Source organism: Sapajus apella, unplaced genomic scaffold (genome assembly GCF_009761245.1).
Source record: "Sapajus apella isolate SASKATOON/1434 unplaced genomic scaffold, GSC_monkey_1.0 scaffold3, whole genome shotgun sequence".
Lineage (NCBI taxonomy): Eukaryota > Metazoa > Chordata > Mammalia > Primates > Cebidae > Sapajus > Sapajus apella.
The window spans coordinates 43,246,809-43,269,204 of NW_022436943.1; the positions used below are offsets into that span (position 1 = coordinate 43,246,809).

The 22,396-nt window shown below is 36.0% G+C and overlaps 1 protein-coding gene across 4 annotated transcripts in view; it reads right to left on the reverse strand.

Annotated features, from left to right (window-relative positions):
- TAF2 (TATA-box binding protein associated factor 2) overlaps positions 1–22,396 on the reverse strand; it is a 104,946-nt gene that overhangs the window by 53,817 nt on the left and 28,733 nt on the right. For 3 of the 4 annotated variants that reach the window (XM_032252611.1, XM_032252620.1, XM_032252634.1), the window contains exons 5-16: positions 20,530–20,671; positions 18,452–18,683; positions 16,028–16,212; positions 15,329–15,442; positions 13,809–13,908; positions 11,283–11,368; positions 9,262–9,397; positions 7,533–7,687; positions 6,735–6,849; positions 5,966–6,075; positions 3,789–3,854; positions 2,001–2,253 (exon numbers count right to left, since the gene is read on the reverse strand). In XM_032252611.1, the coding sequence (XP_032108502.1) occupies positions 2,001–2,253; positions 3,789–3,854; positions 5,966–6,075; positions 6,735–6,849; positions 7,533–7,687; positions 9,262–9,397; positions 11,283–11,368; positions 13,809–13,908; positions 15,329–15,442; positions 16,028–16,212; positions 18,452–18,683; positions 20,530–20,671 (1,694 nt within the window). Of the gene's footprint in view, positions 1–2,000; positions 2,254–3,788; positions 3,855–5,965; positions 6,076–6,734; positions 6,850–7,532; positions 7,688–9,261; positions 9,398–11,282; positions 11,369–13,808; positions 13,909–15,328; positions 15,443–16,027; positions 16,213–18,451; positions 18,684–20,529; positions 20,672–22,396 lie in introns of those variants that run through there. The other variant, XM_032252627.1, reaches the window with a different exon arrangement.

Below are 22,396 nucleotides of genomic sequence, written 5' to 3' on the forward strand. Positions count from 1 at the left end.
TGTAGTATTTTATCACCATTTCCAAGAAACTATACAAACTCACCCTGCAAAAAAATTCTTTTTTTGGCCAGGCCCCATGGCTCATGCCTATAATCCCGGCACTTTGGGAGGCCATCAAGGGTGGATCACCTGAAGTTGGGAGTTCAAGACCAGCCTGGCCAACATGCTGAAACCCCGTCTCTACAAAAATACAAAAAAATTTCGCCAGGCATGATGGTGGGTGCCTGTAATCCCAGCTACTTGGGAGGCTGAGGTGGGGGAACTGCTTGAACCCAGGGCAGGGAGGCTGCAGTGACCTGAGATGGCATTATTGCACTCCAGCCTGGGTGACAGAGAGACTACGTCTCAAGAATAGAATTCATTTCTCGTTTAATTTTTTGGAGATGGAGTTGCGTTCTGTTGCCCAGGCTAAAGCGCAGTGGTGTGATCACAGCTCACTGCAACCTCTGCCTCCTGAGCTCCAGCGATTCTCCCACCTCAGCCTCCTGAGTAGCTGGGGCTACAGGTGGGCACCACCACACCTGAGTAATTTTGGTAATTTTAGTAGAGATGGGTTTCACCATGTTGGCCAGGCTGGTCTTGAACTCCTGCCTCGGCTCGGGGTTGTTGAGATTACAGGCGTGAGACACTGCACCCAGCCAAAAAATTCTTACATGTACTTATAATTATTTTCTACAAATTAATTTCCAAATGACAGTATTAAGTTTAGGAAAATATGTATGCAAAAGACTTATATTTTGAATAGTTTGTCTTTATTAATTTAGGCAGATATAATTCTAATATTTTAAACTTATCAGACAGAAACATCATGAATTTTAAACAGCATTTTTCAATCTACCCTAACTGAACAAGAAGCCAAATGCAGTGCTACCATTTATGCCTATAAGCATGCTTTACCAAAGTGTATCTTGCTTTACCCTATATTTTGCAATTGATATTTTTAGGGTATATAAAAATCACGCCTGAAAAAAATGAAATTATGATTAAACATATTCTACAATTTTATGGACCTGCTAAGATCTTAGCATACAGGAATCACAAAAAGTTTATAGAAACAATGAAATTATATCCTCTACAGATGATTATCAAAGAAAATCACTGCTTTCTCATATATCTGACAACATAAGAATTCAACTACTCACTTATTATCATTAAAAGTAAATCAAAATCATTATTAAGTTGTTAAAATATACGACAAATGGATTTAACAGTGAGAAAGGCAAGAGTCACCAAACAGAAAATGAACCTATTATCAAGTTTTTAAAAAATACCTGGAAAACATTATTTCTGGCCCTAATTTTGTCTGCATTTTTTTGGTTTTTGTTTGTTCTACCTTCAGATAATTTGCATCTAAAGAAATACATTTGGTGTTCTTAATTAACTTTCCTAGAATAATATAGAGTCTACCATTTTAAGTTACTTATCACTAATATGGATTCCTAAATCCAAACCAACGTGAAATGATTACTACAGTGGAATAATTAAGATTAACCAATCAGCCAAGCACAATGGAGCATGGTGGCACATGCCTATAATCCCAGCTGTTTCGGGGGCTGAAGTAGGAGTATCACTGAAGCCCAAGAGTTTGAGGCCAGCCTGGGCAACACACTGAGATCTCATCTTTATTTTTAAAAAAAATGCACACACACACACACACACACACACAGAGAGATTTCATGTGCTACAATATAAAACAACACTCAAACCAAGGAATTGCTCACCAAATATATTATTTGCTTTAAAAATGTGGTTAATTCAACAAAACAGTGAAAATCTAATTTCATTTTGACAATTATAAAACTATTCTGCATATCTGTTTTCAGGTCAAAACGGGTTTCTTTCAAAATAGTCCTATTAATTTAAAGGCATTTGGCAAAAGCTTTCAAAGAATTGGCTACCAAATAAATTTAAAGACTACGTGAATTTTAATTCATTTTCAGAGATATAAAGAAATACATATGATAGTCATCTTGTCTTCTTTCTGCTATACATAATCTCACCTTTGCAAGACAAAAGCAAGCTGACATTCTTACTCTGTAGAAACACTGCTCTTGTTCTAAAATATCAGTCAGTGCAAGCCGAGACGCTGGAGTAGGGAACTTTTCCAAAGCCAAAATGGATTCCTGTTGTGCAACAACATCTCTCTCATAGCGGAGTTGATACTGCCACATGAAATCAGCTTGCTCAAATTCTACCTTCCTCAGTACTGACATATCTGGGTCTATCCTTATCCACAGCAAAGGGGAATCGGCACTGAAAGAAAATGTAATTTTCTTTTTAATTTAGAAAATAAATACAAAGCATTTATTAACCAAGACATAATATTCAAAACTGCCTGAAGTTTTACTGTATTCATTTTTTTAAATTGCACTGACAAATTTCTCATTATGTTTAACATATATCAACTTTCTCACCATGTCTGATCTATATCAATCTTGCTAAAAAGATCTTCAAGAAAATATTAATCATCTTTTACAAAGGACACTGAATCTCTCATTTCCCATCTGAAATTACTTTGATGATTTTGATTTGTGAGTATATGATGCAAAAAAAAAAAAAAAAAAGAAAAGAAGAGACGAATTTCTTAATTTGTTCAGATGACTTAAAACTTTTTAAAAATACTAGACTCATGATCACCTTTATCAAGCAAGTTCTGAAATCATAACTTGGAGGCATATCACAAATTTATTTTCATGTACTTCTCAAAGCAACAAACATAGTTTAAAAAATCTAGTCTACGTCAACACCTTCATCCGAAGAATACCACCTGTAATATTAATTCAATTCAGCACATATTATTGGGTTTTTACTACAGGCAAGGTACTTGCTATGGAAAAATCAAAATTAACACTGATCTAAGCCGGGTGCAGTGGCTTACGCTTGTAATCCCAGCCCTTTGGGAGGCGGAGGTGGGTGGATCACTTGAGGTCAGGAGTTCAAGACCAGCCTGGCCAACATGGCAAGACCCCAAATTCTATTCACTAACAATACAGAAATTAGCCAGGCATGGCGGCATGCAGCCAGGCATGCAGTGAGCCGAGACATCACCACTGCACTCCAGCCTGGGAGACAGAGCAAGACTCTGTCTCAAAAAAAAATTAACACTGATCTTGAAGAGCAAATGAACTTAATCTATATATAAACAGTAATAATCATCTATCAATCAAGTTAGTAAATAATTACAGAGATTTTATAAAAAAGCATACAGCTACAGACTGGGCAAAATTAGAAAGTTTGAGCTGTATTATATTTAAAATAAAACACTGTCAATCAATAAATATTATCACATAAAGTTTAAAACAGTGGTTTTTAAATCGTTTTACAAGCATAGGGAGACTTAAGGCACCCCAGAGCTTTGTTCTAAAGACAAAGAATATCACCTGGGAGTTCATGAGAAATACAAACTATCAGGCCTCACTAGTGTAGTACTGGATCAGAAACCGCATTTTAGGACAGTCCCCAACTGATTCATATGCAGGTTATAGTTTGATGCCACTGCTTTAGATGCTACCAAGAGAGAACAAGAAATCTGCCTACTTAAACTTGTGCCCACCCCTCAACTATAATGCATTTCCCCTTAATTTTACCTAGGCCCTAGCAGACTTACTTTTATCTCTTTGATATGATTTTACATAAAATTTGTTTTGAACATAGGGTTTCTATTAAATTGAAAAAATTTTAAAGCACTCACTTGGAGGACAGTTATATGCTTTTACATATGCATAACAAATGAGACAAATGAGAATGCACAAAATATTATAACCTTATATTTAAGTTAACTAACTTACTCCATTGCAGAAAGATCCATGTCAACTTCTTCTCCATTCATTAGTGGGATTTTTTTCTTTTTATTCCTACATTTAAGAAAAAGGAGGTTGGAAAATTATGAGACTTCTAATTCTGAATGGAGATTAACAGCAGTTAAAGTTCGAATAAAGGATTTCACACAACTTGGAAAGCTATCCTTAGGAAAAACAGCTGTCAAATGTAACAAAATTTAAATAGAACAAAGTCTGCTTATTTTAAAGCTGGAGGAAATGAAGTAAATATCAAATTATTTTGCTGATCAAATGTTAACAAGAAGCATAAATATATAATAAAATGTCAACCTAAAACATATATTTCAAGAACTGGTAGCTGCAATTTTATATAGAAAAGGAGATCTATCAATAAAGGAAACTCTTAAATGGTAAAAGGATCCGGCTTGAAATGGGATACGAATAATTCTGAGCTGTCTGCTGCATATATGGAAGGTTCTGTCATATATGAAATAATTAACAAATAAAATATCTTAAGAGCATTGATTAATATGTAGAACCAATTAATACATACAAGATACAAGATAAGCAAAAGCAAAAGCAAATATTTTTATGATAACTGGGGAAGGGCAAATAAAGAGAGGAACGGAGAAAAGTCCTCCTATGTTCTTCATATCAAAGAATACCCAATCGACATTCTGTTATTACAGAGAAAAAAAAAACCTAAGGATAGCAATCAAATGTTACCAATTTCCAAGGTAGATAGGACAAAAAGAAGTTGAGAATCTCACTCTGCATTAAGAAAAGAAGTTTCTCAGAGTTAAGAATGACTATAAGAAGATTTCAGGATCCAGTTCTCTAAAGGACTTCAAAATCAACAGACACAGACACTCTCATTTATCTGAGTGAACTAAACACAGTCATGAATATAATAAAACTTCCGTTCCTGAAGGTTCATCTTTCTCCAGCAAAGTACAGAAATGTTCTCATCTCTCACTATTCAGAGTACATACTAATTGTTGTTTAAATAAGTGGTTAATGAAAAATATATTAAAGAAAAGTGGCAATTTGTCTTTGAAAGACATCAAGAATGTTCTGAAGTGGCATGGTGATATAGAGAAAAAAGAAAAAAAATAGTAAGCAAAAAAAAATAGTACGCAGAGGCTTTGCATAACATATTCAGCTCTTTCCTTTCAATCATCACTTTCCTAATATTTCCTGTAGGTATTAATCCAACAAGACTAATAAGGATGAACCTGAGCTATTTGTCTTGAACTTTTTTCTAGCACCAAAAACTCAAACTTCCATTCTAGCCCCTCGGCCTCAACCATCCAACAAAATAAGGATTCTCAAACCTAAATGTTAAAATTTATTTAATTCTTCTTTTTTTTTTTTTTTTTTTTTTCTTTTTGTGACAGAGTCTGGCTCTATTGCCAGGCTGGAGTGCAGTGGTATGATCTCAGCTCACTGCAACCTCTGCCTCCTGGGTTCAAGCAATTCCCCTGCCTCAGCCTCCCGAGTAGCTGGAGTTACAGATGTACACCACCACGCCTGGCTAATTTTTTGTATTTTAGTAGAGACAGGGTTTCACCATGTTGCCAGGATGGTCTCGATCTTTTAACCTAGTGATCTGCCCACCTTGGCCTCCCAAGTGCTGGGATTACAGGTGTGAGCCACCATGCCCAGCCAAATATTGTTATTTAATTCTAAAGATAAAAATGTCATCAAGAAAGCAAGCAAACAAAGAATGTTTGGTAATATAAATTGGAAATAAAAGGAAGATAAAAAGGTACTAGATAACATGTTCTCTACCTAGAAAATTAGGTATACACAGGCTGGCATGGTAGCTCATGCCTGTAATCCCAGCACTTTGGGGGGCCGAGAAAGGCAGATCACTGGAGGTCAGGACTTCGAGACCAGCTTGGCCAACATGGTGAAATCCTGTTTCTAACAAAAATATAAAAATTAGCTGGGCATGGTGGCAGTCACCTGTAATCCCAGCTACTTGGGAGGCTGAGGCAGGAGAACTGCTTGAACTGGCAGGCAGAGGTTGCAGTGAGCTGAGATAGCATCACTGCACTCCAGCCTGGGTAACAGAGCAAGACTGTCTAAAAAAATTAGGTATACAATAGAAATTTTATTTTGGCATTTTAGTCTGTGAGATTTGTAGTTTAACTTTCAGTTTATAGTTATTATTTAATGCCTACCTTCTGCTTTTGGAATGGCAGGGTATATCATGTTTAAGGCTGTTTTCTTCAATTTGCAATGTATGATTGAAGGATCCATCTAACTCCTGCACTGTCACTTTAAGTGGTCCCTTTAAAAACAACAACATACTGTTCAGAGACGTGATTAAAAAAAAAAAATCAATATGTATGCTATGTGTACAGAGAAATATAGATCAAGATATAAAATGATATTACACAAAATGAGTATCTGCAGATCTAGATAGGTAATAGGTGCCGAAGGGGGCAACTGGAAGATTCTGAGTCGCCTGAAATCTCTGTACCTCGTCGTCTCGTCTTTGACAAAGTCAATGTTTTCTCAATTCATTCTCTGCAAACAAAATCTAATTAATTTCTAACTAGTAACCCATCCCTAAGTTCCCTTTTTTTTTTTTTTTTTTTGGGACGGAGTTTCACTCTTGTTACCCAGGCTGGAGTGCAATGGCGCGATCTCGGCTCACCGCAACCACCGCCTCCTGGGTTCAGGCAATTCTCCTGCCTCAGCCTTCTGAGTAGCTGGGATTACTGGCACGCGCCACCATGCCCAGCTAATTTTTTGTATTTTTAGTAGAGACGGGGTTTCACCGTGTTGACCAGGATGGTCTCGTTCTCTTGACCTCGTGATCCACCCGCCTCGGCCTCCCAAAGTGCTGGGATTACAGGCTTGAGCCACCGCGCCCGGCCCCTAAATTCCTCTTATATTGAAACTGAGGCGATAGCAATACAAAGGCCATTTTGGAAAAACACTTACCACATATTTCTGAGTTCCAGGAGATGTATAGTCCTGTTTTATTTCCAATTCCAAGACATTTCGTTTTCTATTAAATGCAAAACTTCCATAAAATTTTACCACTCCACTCTGATCTCTGAAGAATTGTAAAGGAAATTTTACATACTGAAACGAATGTGTGCGAAACAAGTAATTCATCATGGTATTGATAAATTTTCAAATGCATTCCCACCAGTTCAAAGTTTGAGAGCATACTCTATTGTAAACCAAGTGGCAAAGTATTCAAAATTCTTGTGAAAAATGCTTTCCCAGATTTAAATATAATTTCTGAAACATTGACAAATTTGTGTTTTGAAAGAAGCAGAACCATTATACAAGGTTATTAATATAATGGTGTTTTGAAATGAAAAATGCAATGACTGCAAAATTCCAAGATATCACTCAAATTGTGCCAACCCCAACCACATCCACAAGTCAGCAAACTGCTGCACCTCACAAGTAATCCTACAGGCCTGTCTGGTAGATTACTTACCTATACTACCATCAAACCAATTTTTTTACTCACATATTCTTTATTCACTAGAAAGTACTTTAAAATATGCCAAACTTTACAATTATAAACATATATGTGTGCACCTTAACGTCTAGTAGGCATCTTAGATGAAACAATCCACAGTTCATCACTATTTCTACCACTGTTTAGAAATATCAACAGTTCATACTCCCTTTAGGCCCCTCGAGTCTCTCTTCTTCCATCTCCCCCCTGCACACATGCCTTATCCCCTTCCCCACTTTGCTGAAATGTTATTGAAAGGATACACCCACTGCTTTATTAATGGCTGAATATCTTTGCCAGAGACATTTGAAATGGATTTCAAAAACCCAGATGTGGAAACCAACATCTGACTCCACATATGTGACTGGAACTTCTGAGATGAGGCAGTACTAGCCAGACTTAGCAGTTTATTGAAAACCTGTAAGAATAAAATTATCATTTAGTAAGTTCCTATAACACATTCCTTTCATTTATATAGAATACTTACTTTGCACTACATCTTTATTGGAGTCAATTATAGAAGATAATAATTTCACTACTTATTACATGTATTATTCTAAAGACTACCAGCAATAGAAATATGCAAAGATATAAGCAGCCAGAATACAAAACCATTCTTCATATAAACATTATTGAATGCTAATGACATACTGAATAAATAATACTGTTTATTAAGAATTATAGTAAGAATAATATATAATACCTATAATTGATTGCGCCATGAGTTTACACAGAAACTAGAAATTAAGCAGCTAATAATACTCATCAGGATTTATACACTCCAAAGCTTGAGTAGCTCTTTATGGACCATCTATCATTTAATGTTTCTGTTCTTTATTCTAAAGGCTGGGTGCAATGGCTCACACCTGTAATCCTAGCACTTTGAGACAACAGTAGGTGGCCAGCTTGAGCCCAGGAGTTGGATACCAGACTGGGCAACATGGCAAAACTCCATCTCTACAAACAATACAAATTAGCCGGGTGTGATGGTGCATGCTTGTAGTCCCAGCAACTCGGAAGGCTGAGAGAGATGAGAGGATCCCTTGAGCCTGGAGGTCAGGGCTGCAGTGAGCAGTGATTGCACCCCTGCATTCTCAGCCTGCATCACAGAGTGAAATCCCATATTAAAAAAAAAAAAAAAAAAAAGGCAAAGTGAAGAACAGAAAGATTAAAGAAACTTTAAAGCAAACTTAAAATGCTTTAAAAAATTACTATTTTTTTACCTTCCTCTAAGAATGTTGTCAAAGAAAAAACAAACATTTGGTTTCCACTCTCAGCTACTAAACTGCAACTATTCACACTAAAACTCACTTAAAATACATTGCAAAATTTAGCAACAGCAAAAATAAACATCATTTATATTAGTTGACTTTTTTCTATTGAAAAGAGTTTAGAGTGGCATTTCATCCTTAACATAACGCAGAACACAAATTCATATGCATAAGTATGTTTTACATTAATCCCCATGATTTTTATTTTTTTTTCTCTTGAGACAGTCTCGCTCTGTCACCCAGGGTTGTGTGAAGTGGCACCATCATGGCTCACTGCAGCTTCAACCTCCTGGACTCAAGCAATCTCCTGTCTCCATCTCCCAAGAAGCTGGGGTTACAGAATCATGCTGCTATGCCTGGCTTCTTAAAAAAATATTTTTTTGAGATGGGTTCTTACTATGCTGCCCAGGCTGGTCTCAAACCCCTGTCCTCAAGCAATCATCCCACCTCAGCCTCCCAAAGTGCTGGGATTAAAGGCATGAGCTACCAAGCCCAGCCACCACATTCCAATTACATCTTCATAAAAATCATGTGCTAAGTTGTTCTGGCATTGATACCTATTCTATATCTGAGGAAATGCAAATATAAAGCACAGGTTACTTAGTGGGCAAACAGAACTACACATCCAGATGTCCTGACTCCTATTCCACAGAAATGTATTCAGAATATACACATACAGATCTTTATTTACCATTGTTAAGTTTTTAACCTTAATACTTACTTGTAGCATAAATTCCATACTGATCCTATTTTCAATCAATCTCATCACAAGGTGAGCTTTACACTGAAACATGGTATAGTATTCCCAGGACAGTGTATGTGGATGCTTTATTGAAAAGTGTAGATGGGAAGCCGGACTAAAAAAATAAGCATATTTACCTAATAGAGCAAATTTGACTATTAAATAAACAATAAATTTCATGACCACATCAAGAAAATACATTAAAAACATCATGAGAATATATAAACAATTTCCTTAGTACTAAGAAACATCTAAAAATAAACTTAACTAGAAGAAAATTATGAAATTTTACTTAAGGACATAAAGGAAAATCTGAATAAATGGAAACAAATATCAAGTTCCTAGATGAGAAGATACAATACTGTAAACACGTCCATTCTCCCCAAATCCATCAATACAATCAATGCAATTCCAATCAATATCCCAACATTGAAGCATGCACAAAAATACAGTAAAGATGGATTATATATGTAAAACAAAAACAACTCCAAAAGTACTAAAAGAAATGAAAGAAAAAATTTCTTTTTATAATTTTGGGAAGGGAAAAATATAAAATCTGGAAGACATAAAGATCAGAATGACTACGTAAAAATTAAAAAAATGTGACATAATGAAAAGGATCATAAGTAAATTTGAAGATACAGTCTAGAAAATATTTATGACGTACATGAACATTTAAGTTGTTTACAAATTCACTAAACCAAATAATGCAATGGTGAATATCTTTTTACCAATGTGCAAATATTTCTGTATGATAAATGCCTAGAAGAATTTCTTTTTCTTTTTTTTTTTCTTTTTCACAGCAGTCGGTCCTTGGGAGTTCTTTTTTTTTTTTTGAGACTGAGTCTCACTCTTGTCGTCCAGGCTGGAGTGCAGTGGCACGATCTCAGCTCACTACAACCTCCGCCTCCCGGGTTCAAGCAATTCTCTTGCCTCAGCCTCCTGAGTAGCTGGGACTATAGCCGCCTGCCACCAAACGTCGCTAATTTTTGTTTTTTTTTAGTAGAGATGGGGTTTCGCCATGTTGGCCAGGTAGTCTCGAACTCCTGACCTCCGGTGATCCGCCTGCCTCGGCCTCCCAGAGTGCCGGGATTACAGGCATGAGCCACCGCGCCTGGCTACAAGAAGAATTTCTCTATGACCACATACCTAGAAGAACTGTTGGATCTAAAAATTGCCCATTCTACAATTCTGATTAGTACCACACTAAATTACCCTTCAGAAATATTGTATCAAACTGTACTCTCACAGTGTATGAGTGGTGCTACGGTTTGTTCGAATGATGCTGCCCCTTCCAAAATTCATGTTGAAACTTAAACCCCAATGCAACAGTCTTAAGAGGTGTGGCCTTTGGGAGGTGATTAAATCATTAGGGATCTACCCTCATGAATGGGATTAGCAACCTCATAAAAAGGCTGCAGGTTGAAGGAAGTGTTCTCTTGCCCTGCCATCCCTTCTACCTTGTAAGGACACAACGTTCTACCCCACTGGAGGATGTGGCAAGTAGGTGCCATCTTGGAAGCAGAGGGCAGCCCTCGCCAGACACCAATCCTCCTGGTGCCTCAATCTTGAACTTGCTAGCCTCCAGAACAAGAAGTAAATTTCGGTGGTACTTTGTTATAGTAGCATAAACAAACTATGGCAACCGGTATTACACATCTTCAAAATCTGGCATATTGATTGAGGTAGGAGGATTGCTTGAGCCCAAGACTTTGAGATCAGCCTGGGTAACATGTGAGACCCCAATAAAAATTTTTTTTCTTAGTGGCATATTAAAATTTAAAATACTTTAATCAATTTGATATTTTTAAAATTATTTTTAGATTTTACTTGTTACTTCCAACCTTATGAGCTTATGAGTTTGTAGGCTTTAGCAAAGAATAGCAATGAGAAAGGTTAAAAAAATTCTGAGGTACAATGAAATACTATTTAGCTCTTAAATGGAATGATTTTTATATGTAGTCAAGGTTTATAGTATCATCTCTGAACAGTAAACATACTTATCCTTCTCTTTTCCTCCACCGAATATGGGATGTAGTAAAACTCCACCAGTTTTCAGTTCATATGCCACTATTTTGTCTAGCTCCTAAAAAATATATAAAAATAGAAGTCAGTAAAATTTGTAAAGTAAAATTATTTTACATATCAAATTTTAGAATTACACTGTGAATTTTCATTTCCTAACATCAGAATGTAAATTTCTTAAAATAGGTGAAATGCAGTTAAAGAGCAGTTTATGTTCTTATAAATAAAGCAGCCTACACAGCTGGTAGAATGACAAAAGTCAAAGACTTGTCTACTTTGTGACTTCAGGGCTGGGCAGCAGCCTGGCAACTTTTTCTTCTGGCTGTTCTCGATCTCTCTGAGCTGTCTCCCAAGTTTATTTTTCCCTTTTCTGTATTTTGCTTCAGGGAATTTAGGCGAGTAAAAAGGAATGAGAATAAATTATGTCAGGAATCCATCATTTTAAAACTCCAGTCTTCTCTAACATGATATAAATCGAAGTCTTAAAAAAAGGGTTTTGTTTTGTTCTGTTTTTTAACAGAAAAAAAAGGAGGGTAATTCTTTTGTTTTGAGACAGGGTTTCACTCTGTCACCCAGACTGGAGTGCAGTGGCTGATTATGGCTCACTGCAGCCTTTGACCTCCTGGGCTTAGGTGATCCTCCCACCTCAGCCTCCCAAGAAGCTGGAACTACAGGCACATGCCATCATGCCTGGTTAATTTAAAAAAAAAAAAAAAAAAAAAAAAGCATAGGTGAAAAAAAGACACCAATACAATTATGCTGGAAACTCATGACTAGTTTAACTAATACAGGTGTAGTATAGAAAAGTGGCAAACAGCATAGTGAAGCAATTAAAAGCCAAGTTGGAATCCTGGGTCTACTACTTACTAGCTGTGCACTTTGATGAAATAATTTAACCTTTCTTTCTGTGCCTCAGTTTCTTCATCTATAAAATGGAAATGATAGCAAAGTAGTTAGGAGAATTAAGATCATCAATATGTCTTTTTTTTCCAAGGTGGAGTCTTGCTCTGTCACCCAGGCTGGAGTGCACTGGCATGATCTTGGCTCACTGCAACCTCCGCCTCCCAGGTTCAAGCCATTCTCATGCCTCAGCCTCCCAAGTAGCCAGGATTACAGGCATGTGCCACCATGCCCAGCTAATTTTGGTATTCTTAGTAGAGACTGGGTTTCACCATGTGGAGCAGGCTTGTCTCGAACCCTTGACTTCGTGATCCCAACAATAATCCAAAGTGTTGGGATTACAGGAGTGAACCACTGGCCCAAGATCATTAATATTTATAAAATGTTTGTAACAGAGCCTGAAACATTTTAAGTGTTGTGTTATTTTGTTCTTCTTAATAGTTTCTGAAATGATGAACAGACTCCTCCAGTTCTAGATGTAGAAATACGAATGAATATGTTTGTAGTTAAAATCTTCAAAAATTAACTTTTTGGCTTACTTGAGTTTATTCTTGGGTGATGATAATATGTAAAATGAGAATAAGGGGAAGATAATAAAGTTTGTTTAATGAAGATATTAAAGGCTGCAATTTTTCCACCTGAGAATGAAGACTAAGCATGATATGATTAAAATGGTCATATATATGACCAGAATGTGCTCAGTAAGATACAACAATGGTGTTTTTTTTTTTTGGTCAAATCTATAAATTGTAAAAAAACAAACAAACAAACAAAAAGACATGACAATGACAACATAAATGCATTCAAGGCCTAACCAGAATATAATAAGCAGTTAATATGTGCAAAGCATCATGCACATTACATGTATAATGTCTAACCATCACTGCCCATGGGCAGACACTACTACTGCACTCCTTATACAGATGAGACATGGAAAGATTAAGGTCACAAAGCTAAACAAATTTAGGAAGCACAGTTATAAATGAATACTATAAGGAGCTGGGACATACCTAATGACCCATCTCATGTTTAAGGAACTTAAATATTCTCTTTCTTAGGGGGAAAAAAGTCTTTAGGGGCCAATGCTGACAATGGAGATTAGATTAAATAGACCATTAGTCTTTCTCAGTATATTGATTCCCACTTTGCTGGGAAAAATTAGGGATTTTCAAGTAGTATTTTAAAAGTATTTTACAATCATTAAAAACGGAGGGGCTGGGCATGGTGGTTCATGGCTGTAATTCCAGCACTTTGGGAGGCTGAGGTGGGTGGATCACCTGAGGTCAGGAGTTTGAGACCAGCCTGGCCAACATGGTGAAGTCCTGTCTCTACTAAATAATAAAAAAAAATAGCTGGGCATGGTGGCACAGGCCTATAGTCCCAGCTACTCTGGAGGCTGAGGCAGGAGAACCCTGGAACCCAGGAAGGGGAGGCTGCAGTGAGCCGAGATCATGCCACTGTACTCCAGCCTGGGCAACAAAGCGAGACTCCATCTCAAAAAAAAAAACCATAAAACAAAAAAATGGAGGACATGAGACTTGGAAATCAGGAGAACACTAAAGTCTTACTGATGTGTAAGTGGGTAAGGGATCTGTTATTACCTCTTTAATCCAGTGGCGGTACTCATTAACACCAAAAGTTTTTTTCATCCAAAGTCCATAGATGTAGCCTGAAATTCCCTTCAGCACCCATTCATCAGACCTAAGCAAAAAGTGAAAGTATAAGTTACTTTTAATCATAAAAACGCCTCAGATAATGTCAAAGAGGATGCCGGAATAAGTGTAGTGTGTATTTCTCTGCCCTCACAAAGAAAATGAAAATTATTAACAAATCACTAGGTTTCCCAACTTCCTTTGGCTGAGTTCTACTTGCTCATTCATTATACCATATTCATACCTGCCTTTACCTTTAAGCATGAGACTGCTTTACAGTCTTGTGTCAGGTATAAATTACCAGAGTACATGCTCTACTCTGACAGTGCTGCTTCCCTCCTGCCCAACTCTGTTCTTAATGTCTCTGTCTCTAAGGATATACGTGCTCATAGCCAGGACTATACTGTTCAATTCTAAAAGTCTACATGCTATTATTGCCTATCCCATGCATTATGCCAATACCAATGACTTTCTAAAACCTAAAGTTTAATTGCTTCATTCATTTCTTTTTGGTTTCTCTAGGAAAAAAAAATCACAATTAACATCACTCATTCATTTATTCATTTGTATATTCAATCTATCCATCTACCCATCCATCCACCCACCCATCCATCCACCCACCCATCCATTCACCCATCCATCCATCCATAATATTTTGCCTACTATGTTCCAAGCACTATTCTTTAATCAAACTTCTATGAGTAGCTTTAGGAAAATTATAAATAAGAGATCTATCTTTAGCCTCTGCCCTCTTCCCCTCCAGCAAGCAAAAAAAGAAAACCAAGATTTACATACTGTATCTAGTGTAGAATGTTCACAACTATAATTTATAATCTTAATTTTTGTGTTTTTTCCAAAATTATCTTGTGTTAATAAAACAGAAAAGAAAAAACATTTATACCTTTCATTTCTTTCAACAAACTGGTACAAAGCTGAGCACTAGTAGGCAAATCCCTAAATAATTATTGCTACTGCAGAGGAGCACTATTTTGCTCCTCTTAATAACTATTAAGGTATTTCCAATTGCTTTGAACATTAACATTAAAATTCTAACTGCGGTTTTCTGTACATTTAAGTTCTTTTATTTACAGTATTCATTCAGTTCTTGATGGGGTTTCACCATGATGGCCAGGCTGGTCTTGAACTCCTGACCTCAGGTGATCCACCCACCTTGGCCTCCCAAAGTGCTAGGATTACAGGTGTGAGCCACAGCGCCTGGCCTCATTCAGTTCTTTAAGAGATTGTTTTACCAAAATCTTACCTTATAAACTGAAGAAGTGATTATATTAATTTCATGGACAAAAAGTTAGCATGAATCTTAAAATAATCATTTTTCTTTAAATACGTATAAAATAGTGTCTTTTAAATTAGCTATCTGCAATTAGGGCAAAGGTCAGCTTAAATGCACGAAAAGAGAAGAAAATAGAGTTGATTCTTTTCTCAGTAGTATGAAATTTCAGGTTACTCACCAAGACATTCTTGATATGAAACATCCAAAAAACTGCTGGGCCAAGGACTGGGCTAAACACCTTCTAGTCAAAGGTGTCTCATCTATAATCATGGCGCTGTGTAAAAGATTTGTGCTAGAATTTAAAAAAGAAAGCACATTATAACCAAGAAATAAATACTTACTCAGTGAAAATAAAATAAGTCCACTTTTAAAATAATAGAAGTTAGATACAAAATAGAAAAAAAAAAAAATTCTCCCAAAGGGCTTTCTAATCTTTTCAAAATTTAGCTAAAATTCATCATGAGTAACTTTTGCTTAAAGCAAGGAGCATGTTTTCCACTGATGATATCAGTAAATTTCTGACAATTTCTGACAATATCAGTAAATTTTTAAATAGTGTAAGAAAAAAAATTCATACTAGTTAATCAAACGATTTGTATAATTTTTTAACAATTTATGAAAACAAGACTAAAACAGGGAAAATACTAATTTTAGTTAATTCTGGATGATAATGACGCTTTTGAGTTATCTTAAAATTTTTGTCTTCATGTTTTTCTACATTTTAAAATTTTAAAAACCAACCAAATTTTCTATAAAGCCAACCAAATCTAAATTGGAGAAAAGTTCAATACTTCTCTTAAAATTGACCACAAAATCAGTAACTTTCCTTCATATCATTACCTTAATTTAGGCATTTCAAATCTGAAGAGATACCAACCTAAAAATGCTCATGGAAGCATAAGCAGCCACTTCAACATAAGCCTCATCGATGAATACAGTCTTAAAACAGGAATATGGGTATCGACATGTAAGAATTTCTTCATAAAATTCAAAGACTTCATGAAGGTATGATGTGGTATGTTTAAGCAATGGAAGAAGTTGGGGTAAACAAAAATGAGTAACCTGAAAAGAAGAAGCAAGGAGGATCGTCTAAATCAGAGTTGACTTTAATATTGTAAATTTCCTAAATATCTCAATTATAAATAAATGTTCTCAAAAATTTATTCTTTAATTATTTCAAGATGCTGAAAGAAAATGTTGTGAAATTAGTGATTACTTTTACTGATCACATTCATAAAATATTCATTGTACTTAAAAATTAAATTCATGGTGGATTATAAGTCTGTGGAAGGCTTAGACCTACTAAAATATAACTCTGGTTCCAAATTCAATTAAAATTTATTCTCAAATGTACACATAACAAGAAAGATTTAAATTTCAAAGGCTTATTATAAACCTACCTCTTATTCATAAATATCGAACCTAGTGAATAATGCATGTTAATACTATCTTACTGTAATGTTAATCATATTACCTGCATATAAAAAATAATTACTGTAGTCCCCCTCTAATATTTCAATTACATATCAAAAACTGCAGAAAAGCTTAATGGTAGTTAGGAGATTAAAAAAAAAAAAATGCCCACAATAGAAATAGTAACTCTGGTTTTTTTTTATTAGGCTACATCTCACTTTGGTCACACAAATATCATATGCTATCTCTTATTATGATCTGTGTCAAGTGAATACCATCAACAATGACACAGATCACTGACTAGAACAACCTTGTAAGGTTTCATGCAGGAGTGTGAAGGTATGGTAATCTTTTTGAGTTCAACAGAAGTTTGATAGGAAACTTTTAGTATAGGAAAACAGAACATCCCAGAGTCAAAGATGGGAAGAAAACAGGTATGATCGAAGAAATATAAGTAAACTATTTTGAATGTAACATATATTAGGGTCAAATTATAGAAGATCTTGAAAGCCATGCTTAAGATTTCTAATTACTGCAGAATTACAAAAACAAGGGAAGTTTTTAGTGTATCATCAAAATTATTCTTCTAATAACATTTAAAAAGAATAGATTAGAGGCTACCATAAGAGTGGCGAAAAGCATCTATGCATTATTAATGATCAGAGCCCAAAACTGTATCATGATTAACACTCCCTTTGTACGTAAATAAAAAATACTATTCATCAAAAAAAAGATTCGTTTTTAGACAAACCTACATGACAGCAAATTTACTGCTAATGCAGGTAACAACTCATGTATTTGACACAGAGAAAGACTAAAGTCAGGAGAAATAATTCTTGACTGTCATTTGTCTTGTTCCTATTCAATAGCTCAGAGTAGAAAGAAAAATCTTCTCAAATACAAAATAGGTACTGATCAAACATTGATTTTAAAATTGATCATTTACCAAAGACAATAAAGTTTACTGCCAATTTTATCAGTGCACAAACCTTTAAAAAGAGTCATTGTCAAGACAACATAAGCAAAACCATCACAAAATATCCTGAATCTTTTCCATGAGTGATTTTACAAATCCTGTGAATTTCAGCCAAGCAAATATAAATGGCAAACTGAGGAGCTCACCAAAAGCCTGTTGCCCTCAATTATTCTTCACGTGACTAGAAGAAATGCTGTTGAGATATACAAGTCAAATTATGTGTATGTATTTTTTAAAAAAACTTCAGTTGAAGACTAAGGAAGAGAGTTAACAACTAATAAACCATTTTCTACTCAGCATAAGTCTCATGCTTGGGAAGGCCTAAAATTACTATTTGGCCTGTCAACTGATAAATGAATTGTAATAAGATATGTGCCGGGGAGAAACTAGTCTTCATGAGTTTGCTAACCAGATTTCTAACTCTGTCTATTTTCCTCTGTATATGTTGAAGTAAGAATAAATCTTGCTCTTTAATTTTCAATTTACAATATTTTAGATTCCAGAGATGAAACCATAACATTCAAAAACATGCTAAACAAAGAGATGACATTAGTAATGAACAGAATTAATTACAGAAATCAACCTATACTCTAAATCAAGATACACTGAAGCGTTTTTGAAAGCTAAGCCCCCTGTTGGAAAATAATCTAAAATTTAAACACAACATTTTGAAAGAAATTCATTCAGTAATTCACATCATTAAACCTATCAGATAAGGAAATATCTTCTCTCTAGTCATATTCTTGACAGTTAAACAGCTATCTTTTTAGTATTGAGACATAAAATTGTGTAAGACATTATCTCTGGTTAGAGGAGTTATTAAGAGTGAAGACTTAGTATTTCATTAACATCCATCTTTTTAAAAGCAGTAAAAGGGCAGGAGGAAAGAAAGAGGGGAGAGCTCTGACTTACCTCATGCATGTATGGATCTACAAGTATTTCAAATGGTCCAATGGCCAAGGAGATATTTGATGCTGCTGTAGGAATGGTAAGCATATAATGGAAAGTTTTCTTCCTCATATCATGGGTATACACTGTCTCCACCAAATCTCCATTAGAAACAGCAACCATTGCAGCATCTACCGTAAATTCTAATTTCCATGTACACAATTCAGAGTATGAATCAACACAAGGGAACCAAAATCTAGAAAAAACATTGACAGAATAGAAAATGCAATGAGAATGTCCTCTACATTGTTTACCCCACATGCAAGTTATTTCAGCATTTCTAGAAAATGAACAACAAAAAAAAAACTTCAGCTTTTTGGCTACTGAAGCTTTTTTACTATACAACCTGCAAAAAATCTGATAAAATAAAATCTGTTTCCAAACACTATTTGGCAACATTAAAAATATATATTATACAGTACCACCAGTTCAAACCCTAAAAAAAGTTAAGCAATTCTTAGTTTCCAATGTCTTAAAAAATAATTTTAACTTGTATATGCACATTAGTCACATTAGTCAGTTTTTATGTCGCATTTATTTTCAGAAACTAAAAAAGACTTACCGTAAAAAGTTTTATAAAAATAATATGCAGAATTTATTCCATTAAATTATAAAACTGCTTTTTTGGAGTATGTAACACATTGTATAAATTCAAATGAGTGCTGGTAAAAGATATAAAATTTATAGTCAGTTTTCATCAATTCAGGTGTTATGTGACAGGGTAAGTACTCAGTATTGAGGCATAAAAGTGTATAAGACATTACCTCTGGTTTGGAGGAGTTATTATAATAATCTGAGGAGAGGTCGGGTGCAGTGGCTCACATTGTAATCCCAGCACTTTAGGGGGCCAAGGCAAGTGGATCACCTGAGGTCAGGAGTTTGAAACCAGCCTGGGCAACATGATCAAACCCTGTCTCTACTAAAAATACAAAAATTAATCAGGCATGGTGGCGTGTGCCTGCAATCCCAGCTACTCGGGAGGCTGAAGCAGGAGGATCACTTGAACCTGCAAGGTGGAAGTTGTAGTGAGCCAAGATTGTGCCACTGCACTCCAGCCTGGGCGACAGGCTGTCTCTACTAAAGACATGGTGAAACCCCATCTCGACTAAAAATATGTAATTAGCCAAGTGCGGTGGCACACACCTATAGACCCAACTACTCAGGAGGCTAGGCAGGAGAATCACTTAAATCCAGGAGGTGGGAGTTGCAGTGAGCCAAGACTGTACCACTGCACTCCAGCCTGGCCAACAGAGTGAGACTGTTTTAAAAAAAAAAATTAGCTAAGTTCAGTTGCAGAATGTGGAGTGGGGAAGTAGAGAATGAAAGCAGGTGAAAGGAGGTCTCTGTGATGCTTGCAATATTCTTTGTCTCTAAGTGTGAATTACGTGGGCTTGTTCACTTATGAAAATTCATCGAGCTTTATACTTTGTACAATTTTCTCTATGTATATTTTACTACAATATAAAGTTTTTCAAAAAGGAAAATCAAGTGAGATGATTATTTTATAACAGTAGGTATGAAAATGAGAGAGATGAAGGGAGCTGTAAGACTGAGAGGGGTGGCCAGGCTTGGTGGCTCATGCCTGTAATCCCAGCACTTTGGGAGGCCGAGGTGGGCGGATCACTTGAGGTCAGGAGATAAAGACCAGCCTGGCCAACATGTGAAACCCTGTCTCCACTAAAAATACAAAAAATTAGGCAGATATAGTGGTGAATGCCTATAATCCCAGCTACTTGGGAGGCTGAGGCATGAGAATCACTTGAACACAGGAGGCAGACATTGCAGCAAGCAGAGGCAGCACCACTGCACTCCAACAAAGGTGACAGTGCAAGACTGTCTCAAAAAAAAAAAAAAAAAGGAAAAAAAAAAAGAAAAGGAAAAGAAATTGAGAAGAAATGACAACAGAAAGTAATCTGAAAGAAGTCTAAATTTGGGAGGAAATAAAACCCAGTATTTCTTGTTTTACACTAAATTATGTATTGCTTATATATAAAAAATGCAATTTAAAAATTAATTGAAATATTTAAGAATCTGTAATCTACCTTGTAGAATTTTGATACCCACAAGAGAAAACATGAGCACCTCTCTCTGCCATACTTCCCTCTACACTGGGTACCACAAAATGAAGACCTCCTTTGGGTTGATCCAAAGAAAAATTGATGTGTATCTTCAGGACCTTTAACTCTGCAACAAATAAATATACACATACATTGATATATAAGTAAGTTACAGTGGTCTATATAATAAAGGCAGAGATTTAATGCTGAAAACGAAATGGAATTGAGGACTGAGATTTATATGAAAAACCACACTACTGGCCCACATTTGGACTTATACCATCTGTCTGCCTATATTAACTCAACAGACTGCTTCTATGGGTATTTCTACTTCCAATCAATTATAATTATTGCTTGTATTTTTTTCACAAAATACACCTTTGGTTATGCCATATGCTCCTTTCAACATTTCTGACAGTATACAATGCCCAAAGAAAAAATTCCAAAACGCCCACACTGCACACTTTAGGCCTTCCAAATCTAACCCCAAACTTACTGATATAGTTTGGCTCTGTGCCTCCACCCAAATCTCATCTTATAATTCCCATAATGCCCATGCAGTACAGGAAGGACCCGGTAGGAGGTAACTGAATCATAGGGGCACGTCTTTTCCATGCTGTTCTCATGATAGTGAATAAGTGTCACAAGATTGAATGGTTTTAAAAACGGAAGTTTCCCTGCACAAGCCCTCTCTCTTTTTGCTGGCCACTACCCACATAAGACGTGACTTGCTCCTCCCTGCCTTCTCCCAAGACCTCCCAGCCTCCCCAGCCATGTGGGACTGTAATTTCATCAAACCTCTTTTTCTTCCCAGTCTCATGTATGTCTTTATCAGCAGTGTGAAAATGAACTAATACACTTAACTTTTCAAGTTTTTTCTCCTATTACATTCTCCCACAAAATGAATCCTAGGTGACTTTGGGGAGTACAAGGATGAGAGGTAGAGGAGGAAACACTACTTGAGAATTTGCCTTATTATTATGGTTTTTATTATGCTTGATTTCTTCATTATAACATGTGTTGCTTTCGTAAGATTTTAATTTACCTCCAAGCATTACAATCATATGGATCATCTCCAAACTCTAAACATGCAATGATGACTTCCACATCTGTCCCCCAAATCAAGGTAAGTTCCTCCACAAATCCAATCCCACCCCTAAACCCCCCAATAGAAAGCAAAAAAAAAACAAAACAAGAAGTCTTATCTTAATTGTTATAAGGTTAAATAAATAGGCAAGGCAGAAGCTAATATACAATAGTATAATGGCTAAAACTTTATACAAGACAAAAAGGTTTAAAAAGTCTGCAGAATGAGTATCAGAAACTCTATTTTTTAGTTTTATCTCCACCAATAATTTGCTAAGTGAACTTCAGCAGGTTACTTACTCATTAGACTTCAGATTACTCTTCTGTAAAAAGAAGCAATTGAACCAGATTGTTCAGGATCTTTCCTGCTACAAAATGCTGTAATTCTAAACTAATTTGATATTATGCAGGTTCTCAAATCTTGACAAATTTTTCTATCTATATGACTTTTAAAAAATATTTTTCGGGCCGGGCACGGTGGCTCAAGCCTGTAATCCCAGCACTTTGGGAGGCCGAGGCGGGTGGATCACGAGGTCAAGAGATCGAGACCATCCTGGTCAACATGGTGAAACCCCGTCTCTACTAAAAATACAAAACATTAGCTGGGCATGGTGGCGCGTGCCTGTAATCCCAGCTACTCAGGAGGCTGAGGCAGGAGAATTGCCTGAACCCAGGAGGCAGAGGTTGCGGTGAGCCGAGATCGCGCCATTGCACTCCAGCCTGGGTATCAAGAGCAAAACTCCGTCTCAAAAAAAAAAAAAAAAAA